General features: G+C 47.6%; 1 protein-coding gene across 1 annotated transcript; it reads right to left on the bottom strand.

The window, feature by feature from the left end:
- Positions 1-7,415: 7,415 nt before the first annotated feature.
- Positions 7,416-12,298, bottom strand: LOC121813688 (ephrin type-A receptor 4-like; the record flags this gene model as incomplete). The annotated part of the gene is made up of 4 exons (XM_042217573.1): positions 7,416-8,932; positions 9,344-9,454; positions 9,771-9,968; positions 12,198-12,298. Coding segments are annotated over 4 exons (815 nt in total), but the record flags the coding sequence as incomplete, so codon positions are not given.
- Positions 12,299-12,466: the final 168 nt, after the last annotated feature.

The following is a 12,466-nucleotide window of genomic DNA, read 5'->3' as shown; positions in this document are numbered from 1 at the left end:
CAGCTCATGAGAAAAGTCTTGTTGTATAACTGTGTTTATGTACATTAGCATAATTTAGAAATAGACTTAAACATTATTTTAAGCAACTCTGAAGATAGGAAATAGTCCAACGAGGAGAGACTATGAATTAGTAAAGTGCAAAATTTGAGTAAGAAGGTATCTAATTTGGTGTAGAAGACGAAGCACCCCCTCCAAAGAAAACAAAAACAAACAAAAAAAAATGTCTGGAGTTGAAGTTGTTTCTCATCGCTGCTAATTGCTAATGTGAGACCTATGTTGGACTGTGTTTGTGAGAAATCAGCCAACAGAGATTCACTGTTCTGCAGACGCCTAATTCGTTGCAAAGTAGTCGTTATGCAGAGCTATCACATGTACACCTCTGTCCACTCAAGTGTCATTCATTCCTATTGGCTCACCACAATGAGGTGCAGAAGACACCACGGACAAAAAGACACAAAACAAACTAAAGTGGGATTTATGTCTTGGAATGTCATGGTACGTTGTGTGGCAGGCAGGAGAAGGACCCAAGATGCAGACTCACAGACACGGGGATAACTCAAAAACACAGCTTTAATGCTGGCAAAAGGTGGAACACGAAAACAGTACTAAACTAAACTGGGAAAGCTAAACATAAAGTAAACCAGGAACCACGGGGAGAATAACACACAACATGAGGGAGAACGCGACGCCGAACAGAGGGAGACGCAGACAGAAATACACAGAGGGTAAACGAGGAAAGTGGGAACACACGGGGAACACAGGTGACACTGATAATCATAACGATACAGGGCGGGGTGAACTGAACATGACATGTACAGGCGTGAGAGTCACAAAGTAAACAGGAAGTGCACAGAGGTTCAGACAGGAGGGGAGAGAGCACGGGGAAAACACAGACATAACGGGCTGGGGAAACATGAAACAACCACAAAGGGAGAGGGCTCATTTACCAAGGTGTTGACCTCTCCATGGACATCACTAAACTAAGGAGAGGCGTAGGGCTCACAGATACAGCAGAGGGCACACGGGGTGGAGAGTCACAAAAGAAAAGCACCAAGGGTAAAGAACCTTCTTCATCAATGCATGCCGGCAAACCACAGGACACATCGCCCAGATATTCTCTAAAACACAGTGGTTGGAGATTGATAATACGCAAACAAATACACCAACGAAGGCTGAGCGGGAGACAGAGTGCGTGAAGGAGGGAACAACAACACGCGCACAGGATCGACTATGCTACAAATCGGAATGGAGGGAGTCACACACACAGACATGCAACACCCCCACACCAAGGCCGTGCTGTGGCATCCACGCAACCAAGCGGCACAAACCACAGGATGTACACACACCAGAAACACCCCCCTAACAGCCCCAGCAAAACACGATCCCAGGCGAGAGGACGAGCGGGGGCCGCAATGTTTGAGGCGGAGAGGGCACAGACCTAAAAAGAAGGAACAGAAAGCACAAGGAGCACTAGACCAACAGTGGGACATGAAGGAAAAAGGGAAGGCCAGACAGAAGTTATACAGGGGAACCGGGGACCAGAGCGCGAGCAGGCGAAGCAACGTTTACATGGCCACGACGGCTCGGTTGAGAGTGTCCGACCAGGCGGAACCCTGCCCGTGTCAAACAAGGTGTGGCAAGAGGCCGGTCCAGGAGGCCGCCTGTTTCAACGCGGGACGGCAAATGCGGCGGATCTTTGAACCAAGTATATGGAGATCACGGTGGATGGTCACCGTCTTCCCTCCATGCGGGTCCGGGGCCGTCTCCGGGATCCCTCCCAAGACGATCGCAGGGCTGGTCAAACTTGCGGTGAGAGACCTCAGTCTCGAGATCCCGCGACCGTCACGAATCGAGGTACGAAGGGACACGCAGTTCAGGGGGGTATCCGGCCCGCCGGCCGCAGGCTACATACCCTGGTCGATGCCCGGCGTGCCGAGCTGGGAGTGTGATGTACGGATGGGGAGTGGTCAGGTGTTTTCATGGGCGTGGATCCCCAGGCCAGTTTTTCTCGCGGCAGAGACGTAATGGTAAGGCCTATCGAAGCGGGGCGTGCAGGAAACAAGAAGTGAGCACCGAGGGTAGCTAGTGGTCTTACAATGGGGGTGGAGGGAAGCCGGGGGATGGCTCTCCTCCCGGCCTTGTGTCTCACTCTCGACGGCAATGGTGGGCAGCCAGGCAGTGCGACGAAGCGCCACGCACGAGAGGGAGGGAGGAGTTCAGGGGCGAGGCTCTGGTTTATATCGGCAGCGGTGAAGCGCCCTAACTGCCTGGGTCGGTCGAGGAAGGTAGCACGGTATGGGTAATCGCCAAAGTTCCCCAGGCCGCGGCCGGCTCCAGCCCCATTATGATCTATCCCTTCTTCCTCTCCGAAGAGGGCTACACGCGCAGGTCCGTCGGGACGAGCCTGTCGCAGACTCGACGCAGGAGCAGTGCTACTCGGTATTAGGCCGGGGCGGTCCACCGACTGATGGAACTTTCTGCCGGAATTTTAAAGGCAGCCCTTGTAGTCTCTCGGTCGTACAGATTGTGATTAAAGCACGCAGGAGCACGTCGTACGCGTCGTGAGGCGGCCTGAGACAACGCTGGGCAGTAAGGCAGCGAGGCGTGTACACACACATTGCCAACGAATGCTCAGGGCAGTAATCAGTGCTGATGGGTCGGGGGCATGATGGGCCATAAGGACAGCCTCGATATGAAGGCGGGGCCAGAGAAGGCCCTCTCCGAGGCTGGACGAAAGCATAGAATACGTAATGAGCACAGAGCTGGACATGCTTGTCTACGACGAACGACGTCTGAGGCCTGGGCACTCAGAACGAGAGTATTTGAGGCTCCCGTATAAGAAAAATTCCTAAAATTTGTATTGTTTGGTGGTGCGCAGTCCGAGTCAAGGACCAGTGCAGAGGATTATGTCTAGCTATCACGCAAACTGGGTGCCGTCATCTGTACTAATAGCAGCATAAAAAAACTCCGATGGCAGGGACGGACAAAAGTCGAAGTTTAGGTCGTTATACTGCTAGAGGAGACCTCAAGAGCGATAATACCATGTGCTCGTATGGGATCGGAAGAGCGTACTCGGATGGATTTCTCCTTGAGCCCCCAAGGTAGTAGGAACTGAAGGCGACTCGGAGGCCGGGGGCCCACGGACGAGACCTGGAGTTACCTCGTGTAGCGCACTCATCACGCAAGTTCCTGCCGATGTGCACGCTTGGACACTGCCACGCGATGTACTTAGGATGGCCATCGGTACAAAGGACCGGGCTAGATGTGCTGACTGGGGACATGAGACCGCGTAATACGCGCCCTAGGAGCGTTGGGACGCCGCACCTACGAGAGAGCGACGGAGGCCGGCTTCTGGAAGGACGCACTGGTCGGTGAAAGGCTAAGACGGGAGACTGCAAAGAACCGATGGCCACCTAATCTTGTCTTATCTATATAGAGAGGCGTGCCAATTGAAAGAGCAGGAGAGGCGGGTTGTAATGGCGACTAGATCGGACGCGTTTCGGGCCTAGGACTGGGCCTAAAGCGGACAGCGACTTTTTTAGAAGCAGAGCAGCGTGAGGCACTCAGACAGGGCAGAGTCTGGTTCATTTAGCAGACGGGTAAGACTCGAAGGCGGCTCGGAGCCAACCCAGAGGCCTATGAGAAGGATCCAGCGGCGGCACCTCGGGCCCGTTCTCCGGCTCTAGTCATGGCGAAGGCTCTGAGGCGGCAGCAGGCGAAGGCTGGACGGGCGGCTCGGGCCCCCCAGCAGACGTGGCTTGAGGCTGGACGGGCTCCTCGGGCCCTCCAGCTGGGAGAGACAGCCGACGCAGAAGGCAGTCGGAGGCGGAGAGAAAACTCACGCCGTTCCTAGCAGGCTGAGAAACGGCCTGTGCAGCCGACGTGGAAGGAAGCTGAACGGGCCCCTCGGGCCCTCCAGCTGACGTGGATGGGGACCGAAGCAGAAGGCAGTCTGAGGCGGAGAGAAGACTCACGCCGTTCCCAGCAGGCTGAGACGCGGCCTGTACAGCCGACGTGCGGTCCCCTCTCGCTGTCTCACGGGCCTGGGCTTCAGGAGCTACTGGGACCTGAGCTGTGACGGGTGGCTCTGGGACCTGAGCTGTGACGGAGTGCAGAATTATTAGCAATGGAGTATTTGTCCACCAATTCATCCTCTTCATGCATTTGTCCTTATGGTGCTCACTCCGCGAGAAGCGATGTATATGGATCCGCCTAAGATGCACCGGACGCTGTGACCAATTAAGCAATTAGGTGATCGTTCTCGAGGTAACCCTCTGTAATGAGAAAGAGTGTGGATCGGGGTGGGATCTTCATGAGGACCCATGAGACTGCTGACCGGGTGCGCTAATACACTGTGCGAAAGCCGAGCTTTGGGTGGCACGAGTTGAGAATTCTATCTGGGACCACCGTCTTTCGATGTCTCTGTCAGTAGACGCGCGTGGCGTGCTGTAAACCAAGAGAGAGGAGCTCTTGGAGCTTAGGAGCGGGTCGCCGTTCAGCTAATCGTTAGAGAGACTATCGGAGCTGTGAATCCTTTGGTGGTGGCCAGAGGGAATGCACTCGGGCAAGAGCTCTAGAGAGAGCTGGAACGCCTCGATGGGGTGATATTCGATGGGTAGTACGCACATGGTAAGCTTATTCATTAAAATAGGTCAACTGGTGGTCGCAAGAACGCGAGGAGGTAGACGAGCCAGGCAGGCAGAATATACACTGGCTCCTCTTCATGATCTTAGGCAGCGAGGACACAGTCTCTTTCTTAAGGGAGGGTCGAATGATTTAGCGACAAATGTTGAGGGGAAAAGATGCCGATGCAGTGAATACCAGGTAGCGGAGCTACTGGAGGGTGGCTGCGAGGGAGCTAACTGAACAGAGGGTGGCTGCGAGGGAGCTAACTGAACAGAGGGTGGCTGCGAGGGAGCTAACTGAACAGAGGGTGGCTGCGAGGGAGCTAACTGAACTGACCTGGGAGGTGAAACACAAACAGGAAAAGGAGCAGGCTCAGGAACAACAGTCCGAGAAACGGCAGGCTCAGGGTCGACAAAAACGGCTCTATCGAAAATGAACCCGCCGTCCACTTCATGTCCAGTAGTGTTAGTATTGTCCGGTTTATGGCGGCGGGCGCGCCGCCTCCTACGAGCAGAGGAAGCCGGCGCGATGGGAGCTGATGGCACCGATGTAGAGGGTGCGTCTCTACGGTTATACAGTGGTGCCACGAGGAATGACCAGCCTGTTGATTCAGTCCGAGTCGTGAATATGTCGCCCGGCGGAAGCGCTGGGACCGATGCCGAAGTACTGGTTGTGCGTGACGAGCGAGGCATGGAAGCCGGCTCTAGAGATTGAGTAAAGATAGCCCTTGTGAGAGGCCCATTCTGTATTTGCACGGCGCCTGAGATGTAGTAGGGTGGACGATATGCTGGCAAGCGCTATCACACAAGTCTTCCTTCCCAGGCCACACCTCCCTTTGAGGCCAGGTTCCTTCAGTGAGGGAAAGGAAAAAGCACCATTGGCGCACAAATGTGGGGCCTTTTCGGGTTGAGGATGGAGTCAAGCTCAACTCCCAGTCCTACTGCCAGTTTCTGGAAGACACCTTCTTCAAGCAGTGGTACAGGAAGAAGTCTGCATCCTTCAAGAAAAACATGATTTTCATGCAGGACAATGCTCCATCACACACGTCCAAGTACTCCACAGCGTGGCTGGCAAGAAAGGGTATAAAAGAAGAAAAACTAATGACATGGCCTCCTTGTTCACCTGATCTGAACCCCATTGAGAACCTGTGGTCCATCATCAAATGTGAGATTTACAAGGAGGGAAAACAGTACACCTCTCTGAACAGTGTCTGGGAGGCTGTGGTTGCTGCTGCACGCAATGTTGATGGTGAACAGATCAAAACACTGACAGAATCCATGGATGGCAGGCTTTTGAGTGTCCTTGCAAAGAAAGGTGGCTATATTGGTCGCTGATTTGTTTTTGTTTTGTTTTTGAATGTCAGAAATGTATATTTGTGAATGTGGAGATGTTATATTGGTTTCACTGGTAAAAATAAATAATTGAAATGGGTATATATTTGTTTTTTGTTAAGTTGCCTAATAATTATGCACAGTAATAGTCACCTGCACACACAGATATCCCCCTAAAATAGCTAAAACTAAAAACAAACTAAAAACTACTTCCAAAAACATTCAGCTTTGATATTAATGAGTTTTTTGGGTTCATTGAGAACATGGTTGTTGTTCAATAATAAAATTATTCCTCAAAAATACAACTTGCCTAATAATTCTGCACTCCCTGTACAAAGGCACAAATTTTACTTTGAAGACAAACAGTCTCCTTTTCTGGTTTGTGTAACACTTGATGCCAGCAACCTAAAGCAACCACTCCCTAACCAGTTTCAGAATACACATTTATCACTAGCAAAAGTACTCACAAGGGTCGCTGACCTGCATGAACTGGGCGTTAGCAATCAATTTCATAGTAAATATACATTTTTCCTTCCAACTGGTGGCTGATAGATAATCTTAGACAGGTCTCTAGGTCTGTGCATCACAGGTCTAACATTACTACATTAGATGACAACTCTAACTTACAAGCATGACAATTGTAAGTTGCACTGCTAAGAGAAGACTCCAAACTGAGACATACGATTGTCTTTCAAGTGCAAAATGAGCCCAGCTTCTAATGACGTATTGCCAGCCAAGGTTAGTTTGCCTGGTTTTGTCTTCACCTGAACGCGTTGTGCCGACTCAGAGATGGCACATGAGTCTACATGATCCAGAAATCTCTTAGTGTGTGTGACATGTTGAGAGACAGATCATCTTAATCTCTTCCGAAATCTATTTCTCTTCCCTCCATCCCGCTACGCCCTCCTGTTCTGTTTCTCTCTGCAAATTTTAAACTTAAAATAGGAGAAGAGTTAAGGTGTCCGTCTAATTCAGTCGGGTCAGAGGTTTTGGAGAGATACATTCTGTATTCATTCAGACTTTGATGAATTTCCACTGAGGCAGCTGCGCCCAGCCAACAACCTGACAGGCAGAGAGAGTAGGGAGATGAAGAAGAGAGCAGCAGATAGATAGATGGCACTTCACATCTGCTGGAGGTTCAACAGAGTCAAGGGTCTCTCCTAAATCTAGTTGAGGAGGAACATCTTTCAGGCTTCAGGGACCACCCCACAAACCTCCCCCTCCTTTCAGATGAAACAAATGAGCTAAGCCGGGTGACAGTTTCAGAGAACATCTGAGACACATACTATTCATATTCATACAGAATTTTGGCAACTGCATCTCTCATTGCAAAGAAAAAAGTCATGTTTTTTTCTCTCTTAATCACCAACTGGCCAACTGGCAATGCATCGCTCTTTTTTATGTCCATCTCTGTATATTTCTCTTTCTCAGTGTCCCCTCTTTGCTCTTTTAATTATGGGTCTGTTTGTTATACAATTAGCCTGCTGGGATGGGCTTCATAAATAAAACCGAGGGAGCACATCAGTGAATCGTTCACCCCCACCCCCACAGCTCTTCTTCTATTGGTCTCTGTCCATCTGTGTATGTGTGTTGTGTGTTTGAGTGAACATGAATGGAGAGAGTCGAGCCATGTTGTAAAAGTGTCTCCACTAAGCCTGTCCAACCCCGTTCACCCCACTTTGTCACATAAGCGTGGAAATTTGCAGTCTTCACTATCACAACAGTCGTTTCCAAATATTACACGTCATCCGAGCCACATGTGAGTCGGTGAAAGGTGTGAACAGCTTGCATATTTGTTACAGTAAAGTTCAGACCAAATTTGTAAGCGACAGAAAGACATTTTTGTCCAGATGGCTGTGGTTATGCGAGCACACCTCATATGGAGACCTTAGCGCTCGGTACACAAAGCAGAACTTCAACTTGCAACAAAAAGATCGGTCTTAATTTAACCCACTCTAAATGATGGCTGGGCATGTGTCCATACAGATAAATGCTCCCAGTGCATGCCACCCTGTTGATCTGAGCAGGCCAATATGGACTGCACCACTAAAGGTCACTGATTTTAAAAGTTGTTGAATTTTTACTAAAAATCAAGTGGAAATTACACTTTTACACATTGCTTTTTGACTTTGCCGTGCAGTTGCTAAGTATCCAGCGGAAACACCAGAAAAAGAAAACCCATTAATTTGATTAAAGACGTTCATAAATGGATTTTATCACCTTCAGAATGACCCATCTTATCTCTTTTCTCTGTTCTCAGCTTGTAACCTGCAATCTGAATATTATTAGAGTTTAAATTAGGTCAATTTTCTTTTGTGTTCTTTTGTGTAATTTGCAATTTCAGTTGGATACCTTACAAAACACTAAAAATGTGCCACTATCTACTGTTTCTGCAACAGAATAAAATTTGTTATGGTGTCCTCTCTAAACCACATTTGCCAAGCTAGCGAGTGCCCCTTTAAAAACGAAAAGAACCAAATATCAATATTATCAGAGTAGCTTGTTAAGCTGAGCACATTTGTGATTGTTGTTCACAGAGATGCTAAACTTCAAAGTGACAACACATTAATTCAGGAGTGCACAAAAGAGAAGTAGCTCTGCTGTAGCCAGCACCACTTACCTTTACATGCACCTCCCCTCTCCTCATATCCGGGGTTACAGAGACATCCACCAATAGGAACCAACCACTCTCCATCAGCACCGCAGTACATTTTAGGTTCCTCTCTTTCTTCCGATTGGTTGACACAGGACCCCCGGACCTCCACTAAGGAGGACGTGTCGGCCCCGGTAATGGTGTCGGGAAATGTTGCCAGGTTACGAACGGTTAGCGGGCAGGTTTTGTAGAAAACTCTGACAGAAACCAAAGCAATGCAGGCGCCCACATCCTGAAAGGCTAGATAGAAGCCCTTCCGGGTCGTGACTTTTACATCTCGCACCTCTGTGTTCAGTTTCATGATGCGGTCTCCAACATCCACCTGAATTGAGAGAAAACAGCATTGCATTAATAAACAGTGCAGTAAACCGTGTCACCCCTTATTAATTCAATTTGCTTGTTCAACTTAAAGTGGGCGTTTCAATTGAACCGCCGCTGATCTCCACATCTTCAGCACTTGGCTCCGATTCAGAATAACTTTTATTGATTGCTAAGGCAAAACAAGCTTTACGGCCTGCAAGATTAGAATGTAAGTTACTTTAGCAAAGACTGAGCAAAAGCACCTTGCCAACATTCCCGGGACAGCAAAACAGACATCTAAGATAAAAGTGCTTGTAAAACAAATAAAAACATTACAGCTAAGTGCTTTTGGGGGGGTTTATTTTCCACATAGGAGCAAATTACACTGAGTGGCGGAGGGAACTCAAAGCCTGACTCAGTTGTTCGGTGTTACCTGGGTGAAGCTTTCGTCTGCTGCCACCGTATCCACCTTAATGAAGCTGCTCTCTTTGATGTAGCTCTCTCTGTCTTCGTTTGACTCATGGTAGTACAGATTGAATGTCTCCTACAAGACAAAAGGGGAATTTAAAAAAAAGGGACAGACTGAGGCACCTATTTATCGTCAGCACCAGCACTCATCTTTTCTCTTAATATGATAATGAGTCAAAGTGGGGTTTGTGCTTGAATAAACAGCAGCTGTAATATAAAATAAAGGTCCATTAGCGGCAGTCTGTCCATTAAGTAATTATCATGAGAGTTAACATATTAAAAAAAGGTCAGACCCTTTATCAGAATTCTTTGCTGTTTTGTTAAAACTTTTTACCGCAGTCAGGCCATACATTCACCAGCACGCTACACATCCTGAGCACGCTTTCACGTACCTTACAGGTGCCGGTGACCCCTGGGAGGCTGTTACAGTCTCTCAGGGTGAACTTGACTTCGACGTAGACCCGCTGAGCTCCAGACCGAGGGATCCAGTCTGTCCTGAGCCAGTTGTTTTGATTGGGCTCCAGGACATTGCACACCTGGTACGTCCTGATGGGGATGTTTTTCTCATCCATAATGCTCACCTCTTCCCACTTCAAACAAGCACATTTGTATAACTGCGTTAGTTAGAGCAATGATTGTGCATGTAAGACATATGTTGCTGCCTATAGGCGTTAGACTACATTCGAAAAATGCATTTAGTTCAGGCCAACATCACGAAGACCAACTTTGAAGTGACTGGAATTGAACTGAAGCAGATATTCCATCAAAGTTGCCTTGATGAATGACTTGATATTAATGAAATGTAACTGTCATGTGGAGAACAGCTTTCCCAAACTTCTCTTAATTCAAGATAGTCTGATTTTTTTAAAATTAAAAAAGTCATTTGCCAAGCAGCAGTCATTTAAAAAGGCTGCTGGCACTCAAATTTCAGATGACACGCCAGTTTAATTTCCCACAATGCACCAACAGAGAAGGGTTTTCAAAACCCTTCCATGCTGGCAGCTGCAGACTGTTATATAATTTTGACAAAAGCATCTAAATAGCCGCTGTGATGGCAGCAATGTTAAAGTGTCTGAAAGTTGATTTTCATACTGTGCTGGCGTGAACTGAAAATGACTGCATACGCCGCATAAAGTTGAACTCTTCAGCGTAGGCACAAGCTTTAAACACACACATAAGCAGCGGTGGCTGGCAAAAAAGTGCACACTGTGAAAAACTTAGGTTGCCTGTTCACTGGGGGGTACTTCTAGTCATCATATATACAAAATAAATTTCAGATGCCGGTGTCCACCCTCTGATTCACCGCTGCTGCGTGAAGCCTCACGGGCTAATGCTCATTCTTGCATCAATATTCTGCAGTGGACGGTGGTTCAGATTTGTTGCGACTCCAAGGTTTTTGCAGGCACATTTCCATACGAGTGAAGCAGGCTCAACCTTCACCGCACCATCCATCTCAATAGAGCCGATTATTTGCCTTGTACTGTGACCCTTCAAATGACCGCTGAGCCTCCCAAGTCCAAATTGGCTTTTTATTGCCACTGAATAATAATCTGCTCTCTCCCTGCTAGTGAGAGCTGTATACACACTAAATGCACCGTGTCCAAAAAGAGAAAAAGAGAGCGAGAGGAATGACAGAAGAATGCGTGTGTGTGTGCTTGAAGGACATGCTTGTGTGTCAGTGTGTGTCTTTAGACTGATCGATATGCCATCAGAGTCGATTTCGTTGTCTAATGTGGGCTTATTGCCTATATGCTATCAGCTAATAATAATATTATGTATATGTTGGGTGATTTGTAAGCGGTGCAGTAAATATGTTAGTCTTTACAGTTTTATGTACATTTTAAGCCCATTCTTTATTGATTTAATACTCAAAATGTATCAGCACTGCTATTGGCCTGGAATATCTAATCGAGACTGATCTTTTGTAAGCCACGCATTTCTTTATGTACAGTGTGTTAAAATGTGTGTGAGTGTGAGGGTGTGCACATGCCCACATAGTGTCAGCGTTTGTGTGCTGTTGTAGTGTCTTTGCGGGTTGAGGAAGTTAGCTGTATAAAAGCTGACATGGGGTATGATGTCTCTGTGTCTAGTCTCCTTCAGAGTTTTTGTCAGCCTACGCAGCTGTCAAGGGAGAAGGAAAAAAACATACAGAAATGGAGTTTTGTATGTATGTGTGTAGCTATGGGGTGAGGAAGGTGGGGGGAGTGCCTGTAATCAAAAGCTCAGTGCGTGCAGACCAGGACCCTGTCAATCAAGCAGCATGTGAGAGTATAAGGGCAATGGCAAGTGAAGAAATAACAGGCAAGTTCACCACTAACTCTTAAACCAACAAAAGAGGTAAGAGAGACACTGAACGACAAAGAAGAGAGAGAGAGAGAGAGAGAGAGAGAGAGAGAGAGAGAGATAGAGATAGAGAGAAAGAGAGGAAGAACTATGGATGGCAGATCACGACAATGACAATAAAACACAAAGAGAAGATCAAATCTGAAACAGATATCACCAGGATTCATTCTGGCAACTGTACGGTAGTAAAAATTCCTAAAAAATGACACCCACCACCAAGCTGGTTTATGCCTTTACTTGTGCCAAACGCAATGGCAGCAGTCTCATATTAGCACTTAGGCTTGGTGAACAACAGCACATTTCAAAATCTGTGGGATGATTATTTACAGTTTCCAGACCGAGCGTGTGCATGTGCGCGTGTGAGGAACGAGAGAGGGTGTGTGAGTGTGTTTTCCAAAGAGAGAACAGGTTGTAAACAGTGTATTCATAAAGAAAAAAAAGAAAAAAAGAAAAAAGAACAGGCAGATCCCACTCACCCCTCCCTCTGCAGGACTGGCTGCCCATTTCAGCTCTCCTGGCACTGTCCTGGTATCCAGCAGGGTCACTAAAATTGCATACACACACACATGCAGGTGTACTCAGGACAACCAGTCTGGAATATTTTTTTTTTAAATTGCTCTTAAGCAGAGAAAATTAATTTGACAGACTTCTCACAAGAAGTAAGTGATGTTTAAGCTGTGAACAGTTATGGAAGTAAAAGCAGGCGTCCATTGGCACTGTTAGGTTTAAAAATTTTATCTTATTT

The sequence above is a fragment of the Haplochromis burtoni genome, unplaced genomic scaffold, assembly GCF_018398535.1.
Source record: "Haplochromis burtoni strain Fernald_Lab_line unplaced genomic scaffold, NCSU_Asbu1 Contig_2250, whole genome shotgun sequence".
Lineage (NCBI taxonomy): Eukaryota > Metazoa > Chordata > Actinopteri > Cichliformes > Cichlidae > Haplochromis > Haplochromis burtoni.
This window is presented reverse-complemented; position numbering and strand designations above follow the sequence as displayed.